The 6,001-nt window shown below is 43.0% G+C and overlaps 1 protein-coding gene across 1 annotated transcript; it reads right to left on the minus strand.

Annotated features, from left to right (window-relative positions):
* Positions 1–848: 848 nt before the first annotated feature.
* Positions 849–5,759, minus strand: PRSS37 (serine protease 37; the record flags this gene model as incomplete). Its single annotated transcript, XM_079711159.1, has 5 exons — positions 849–989; positions 1,569–1,701; positions 2,344–2,601; positions 3,921–4,062; positions 5,726–5,759. 5 exons carry the CDS (start codon positions 5,757–5,759, stop codon positions 849–851), a joined length of 708 nt encoding a protein of 235 aa, XP_079567285.1.
* Positions 5,760–6,001: the final 242 nt, after the last annotated feature.

The raw sequence follows: 6,001 nt of genomic DNA on the forward strand, positions 1-6,001 counted from the left end.
CAGATCTGGGATACCTGGAGAGATGTTTTACCAAGTTCTCAACCAGAGGACTGGTACCTGCTTTCTTGACCTTGTTAATCCCATGGTCTGAGGCCAAACCCAATTTCTGCCCTTCTTTCACCTCCTCTCAGCTATCTCTACCTCTTAAGCTCTGCTGCTGCCCTGACACTGTGCTCTCCTTGGATCTAAATGACTTCCTCATCTTGCTCTGGAGCTGCCAGGCCTCCCTTTGGACTTGATTTGTGATTGTTGTCACTGTCCTGACATTTCTTTTCAACCTCCTACCCATCCACTAGCTCTCTCCTTTCAGCCTGCTGCATTTTTGGGAGAGTTTATTTCAGTACCCAAGATCTGAGACACAATTGAGAGCTTCAAGCCCTTTGAATGTTAAGAGAAGTAGCAGGAAAACAGAAGCCAGCATCTGTTGTGATGCTATGGACTTGCCTGTAATTTCGAGGCTAAGAGCACAGGGGTGAAAATCTGACATTTTGGGGTTCCATTTCAGGTTCTGATATTTACCAGCTATAATAATGTTAAGTAACCTATATTAGTCTCAATTTTCTTATTTGTAAAGTAGCAATAAACGATAACCTCAAAGGCTTGTTATAAGCATTAAATGAGATAATGGATATAACCCAGTACAGTGTAGAAAGTGCTTATTTCATGTTTTGTTCTTGGTTCTTCAGATCATTATGGGATATGGACAGAGACACAAATAAGGAAACATAGGATACTGGTGTGATACATCCAAATATTTCTATTTGGACATTTTATTTTGAATTTGGGGAAAGTTGTGGTTAGTATTGTCAATGGCAGAGCCACTGGGATGCAGAGGGAGTAGCATGGTCTTATTTGTCTTTAGTGACGTTCTCAATCCAGGTGATATATTTCTGAACATTGGTGTAGATGCCCACATCCCCTCCCATGAAGTGTCCGACCTCGATCCCCTGTAGCTTGCCTTTGCAGATGACAGTAGCAACGGCCACCTCCTACAAGGGATCATGCAGAGAGAGGGAGAGAGACAGATATGGTCAGATCTTCTCCCTATAGGAGCCCTCTCGTCCGCAATGTGGATGCGCCCTGTCTAGAGGTAGCATGCTGCATCAAGAAAAGAGCACTGAGTTGGGAGACTGGAAGCTTGAGTCATTTATCTAGCTTTGTCGTAACTAGTCTTGTGTGACTTTGAGAAAGTCAGAGAAAAACCTTTCTAGAACTCACATGTAAAATGAGTCAAACTCCATTTGTTTGAACTGGTGAAGCCAGTTTCAATTTGTGAAAAGTTTGAATTAATTTTTAAAAGCAATGCCCGTTTCAAAGTTGCATCTACGAGAATAAAAACCTAGCAAAGTGTTATTAACTCTAGGTACTGCATGATGCCCTTTAACGAATACAGACATCTCTAAGGAGGGCCCTTTACTGAAGGTAATGGGGGGCTTTGCTGCAGCCTTATCAAATTTTCAAAAAATTTTGAAGCTGTGGGCTTTCAGTTTTTTAAATATCATGATTAAATAGTTAACTGGACATATATAATACAAGTAAGTGAAATTTGAATAGAGAGAAAAGATTACCCCAAAAATTCGACTGAACACTTTCACAAATTTAACACATATGGAGTTTCTGTGGCTTTTTCCTTGTTCAGTTTTCTGGCAGTCTGCATCAGACATCATGGGGGCCTCCAGATTCTGCCTTAAATCAGGGTGTCTGCCTGAGGGAAGACAGGGATAAAAGAAACCTTCCTGTTCACAATTGTTTTTTTTTTTTCACAATTGTTATTTAGCGCTCCAATTACCACCTTCTATTTCAACTGGTGTTTTGTGTATGTCTGAAGAAAATAATGAGACAAAGGGAAGACATGGTTTTGTGCATGGTTATGAGAGTTAACCTTGAGGATTTTGAAATAGCCTTTATGTCCCTTTAAAAAGCAGAGTTTTCTTTCTTCTCTGTGTCTGTTCTTGGAGGCATAAGAGGTGACCTGACTCAAGTTCTCAGGTGTCCTCCACGTGTTAAGTGAGCCAGTATGGGAGAGGCGAGCACAGACTCTTTAATGTGAATTGTACCTCTGACGATCAGGAATGGCGTGGCCTCTGTGCAGACTCAGGTGGCCTGGTGGCCCCCTCTGCCAAAGCTCTGAAGAAGCAGTGGAGCATTAGTCACCCTGGGAAGGGAGGAGCTTTGGACTTTGGGGAGGGTCTCTTTTTGTCAGACCACTCGTATAATATATCTCCCTTTGGTCTCCATCCATTCTCCTCCCTTCTCAGCTCTACAGACATGGGTGCTCCTCTTCAGGGAGCACTGATGACCCTGACTTTCTGTGATGACCCTGACTTTCTGTGGGAGGTGCACTCACCACTGTTGTCTTGGCTCCAGTCCAAGCCTGAAAGCGTACAGACGGTGCCTGGCTTGACGGTGCTGGTAGCGAGGGGAATGGGCTGGACTTTGTGGTTGAGGTTGGCGGGCTTAGCCAGCCTAATGAGCATGAGGTCATCCTGGGGGGAACTATGACTGTAGTTCCAGTAGCGGACAATCTGGATAGGGTCAATTATCTGCTCTGTCCCGTCTCTGATTCTGTTCCTGAGATTTCCCAGCATCACTCTCAGGTTCCTGGAGGGATAAAGGGTTGGAAGTCATCATCATCATCGTCGTCATCATCATCTAAGCTGATGTTGAATGTTATAGTGTGCCAGATACTTTGCCAAGGGCTTTATCTGGATTCTGGATTACGTCATTTACCACTCACAACAAATCTGTGAGGTGGACTCTATTTTGAATCCCCATTTTACAGATGAAGTAATGGAGGCACGTAAGAGTATTCCCCCATGTCACACAGTTGAGTGGTGGAACCTTTAACCACTGTGTTTTCATGTAGTGTCCTTAATGTAGTGGAGAAGAAAAGGATGCATGGCATAGAAATATTATTTTCCCTCCTTTCCAGCTCCAGCCTATCAGATTGGGCATTTCCATTCTGGTGGAGGTAAGAGAATGAGGTGACTTGAGTGTTGGGTATCTCCTGTTTGCTTCATCAGATCTACTCACAACTCTTTCATCCTGCTCTGTACTTTGGAAGGCGATATATGTGGATTAAGTCAGTGGGCTTTCTGGTCCTCTAGCGTTTGATTGGTATTTGGCCAATAAGAAGCACCAGAAAGTAAGGGGAGGGAGAAGGGAGAGGTTGGAGTATTTATCCTCCCATCTTTCTTCCTGTAAGGTTGCCACAGGGCGTGGCTGTTGGCTGTCTCTTGACCAATGGTTACAGCCCCTATCAGGCAGTCCCTGCACACAGCGCTCTCTCTCTCTCCTCTCTCTCTCTCTCTCTCTCTCTCTCTCTCTCTCTCTCTCTTTCTTTCCCCCTCTCCCCTTGTAAACATTCTCTCCCCCGCCGCTTTAGGTCTAGGGGTAGTAACTGCACCTTTCTAATGCTAAACACGGGGGGACTGAACTATTCCCTGTGTTTTCCCTATAACGAGACCATAACTTACTTTGTCATTAGTTCTTTTTATGAACTCTCCTCAACTTAATCAAATTTGAGTGTACCATCAGTTACCTGCTGGTCCCTTAACTGACAAAACACATTCCTATTGCCAGTAAAAAACTTGAAAAACCAACGGGAGACTGAGGAGGCATAGTACATAGAACGGGGCTCCTCAAGAGCAGCACTGCTGACGTTTGGGGCCGGGTACTGCTCTGCGGTGGGGCTGCTCTGTGCGCGGGAGGGTGTTTAGCCACATCCCTGCCCTGGCCTCTGTTCGCTGGGTAGGCGCCCTTAGCACAGCCTCCCCCCATCCCTCATCCCATTGTGACAGCCAAAGATGTCTGCCTTTGCCAAATGTAAATACCCTGGAGGGGAAGCTGCCTCTACTTGAGAACCACCGACGCAGAATGAGTAGTAGCTGTTGTAGTGGGTAAGGATGCCCAGCACTCACGGTAGGTAGCAGTGAGCAGGGGCCAGCACCCAGTTGCTTTTGATGAGGACACCCACACAGGGATTGAAGTGAGACTTGAGGTATACCAAATAGGGGGCATGGTCTTCTTTCTGCACAGATGAGTGAGCGGGGAAAAATATCCCTGAGAAACATACATAAGATGTTCTTAGAACGAATAAGACAATCAACAACTTCCTAGTTGAATAGAAATATGGATGATTTTAAAGAAGTAATCAGTTGGCCAGGAAATGTGAAAATGTTTGACTTTTTTTTCGAATAAAAATGTAAATCAAAATGACATAGTGTTTCATCTAATATTTATACTAATCATTTTTGTTTAATATTGGTAATATTCAGTCTAAGAAAGTACAATGAGAGAGACTCTCATTTACTGCTTATAGGAATGGGAATTTATTCTATTTTCTTGAAAAGCAATTTAGAAATGGGCATCAAGAATTGTAAATGGTTCGTCAACTTTGACCTAATATTTCCAAAGCCAAGAATTCTTGATTCTAAAGAAATAATCAGATGTAGACAAAGATTATTAATAAATGTGCTCATTTTAACACTATTTATAATAGCTAAATGGTTGAAATATGAGTGTCCAATGCAGTAACGTTGGACATTGAAATACAAAAGTATATGAACAAATGGAACGTCATATATATTAAAATTGCATTTGTAAAGAATATTAAACAGCAAAGGAAATATTGATGACCTTTAAGTTAAAAAATAAAAATGTACATTTAATCCAGTAATCTAATTGTCTAAAAACAAGTAAAGAAACAAAAATAAACCATTAAAAATAAGTAAAGCCTGGGAGTAAATTCAGACAATGCATTAGCATGTGTTGACTGAGGTGGGATTATGAATGATGTTTATTGTTTCTACTTTTTAATATTTCCAACTTTTCTAGTATGAACATGCAGTGCTTTTATAAATGAATTATATTATTTAAAAAAACTAGAGAATAAAGAGGAGGAAGGCTGATTCTAGTATCAGAAATATTGTTCTTGTCTCAGCTGCCCTTGGTTCTTATGTTAATCCTCCCCAAGCCCAGTCCTGTACTTCACCACACCCTTCTCTGTGAGGTCACACAGTTAGAAACCCCAAGGAAAAAAGGGTGGACTATTATTAAGGGCAAGAGACATTGAGCTCTTGTTCTAAGTGCTTTACATGGATTTATTTAATCTTCACAATGACTCTATAGTGTAGGTAGTAATATCCCCATTTTGACTGTAGAAACTGAAGCACAGATAGATTAATTAACTTGTCCAAGCTCACACAGCTAATTTGTGATGCAACCTAGGCAAGTCAGGGTGTGGTGGGAAAGGCCTCACCAGCAAATTCTGCCATCAGAAGAACTTCATGGTAGTCAGGAAGTGTAGGACATAGGGCCCTAGCATTTGATCTTTTGCTCCCACGTTCTCCATTCCTTGCATTCTGAGTCTCTAAGCTTTTGACAAAGGGGGCATATCAGATGTCAAAATGAGTACTCTGTCTTTGTGACTACACTAGGCTTGCCCACTGTGATGAAGCCCACATTTTGGAATAACCAGGGTGGAACACTCACTGTCGAGCATTCTCTGAGGCAGGTGTACACCATAACCTACCCCATAGCCTAGCACTGGGGGCTCAGCCTGTCCCGAGAGCCTTTGGAGTCTGAGAGAGGAGACCCCTAATTATGCTTCTGACAGTTTTTCTTGACTCTTCTTTTGCACCTTCCACACATCCTGCCCCTGCCTCACTCCATCCTATATTAACCTGTGCCTTATAGGACAGAGTAGAAAGTCATGGATACATACCAGCAAGGACACTCAAACAGAAGATAAATTTCATAGCCGTCTAAATCTTTCCTTGTGAGGTGCGGAATTCCAGCAGAAAATGGAGCTCTCAGCTCAGTATTTTCCTCAGGAACACCTAGGAGAGTCAGTGGGTGTGGTTAGGCATGGGGGCACGCAGCGGGATTGAAAAGCAGCTCTGGGCATAAACAGGAAGGAGGAAGAGGGCTCCAGATAGGCAGATGGAGGCCCTTCTGCTCCAGGGAAGGTGGGGAACTGTGCCTCTATTGGGGTCTCTTA

The sequence above is a fragment of the Hyperoodon ampullatus genome (genome assembly GCF_949752795.1).
Source record: "Hyperoodon ampullatus genome assembly, chromosome: 9".
Taxonomy (NCBI): domain Eukaryota; kingdom Metazoa; phylum Chordata; class Mammalia; order Artiodactyla; family Ziphiidae; genus Hyperoodon; species Hyperoodon ampullatus.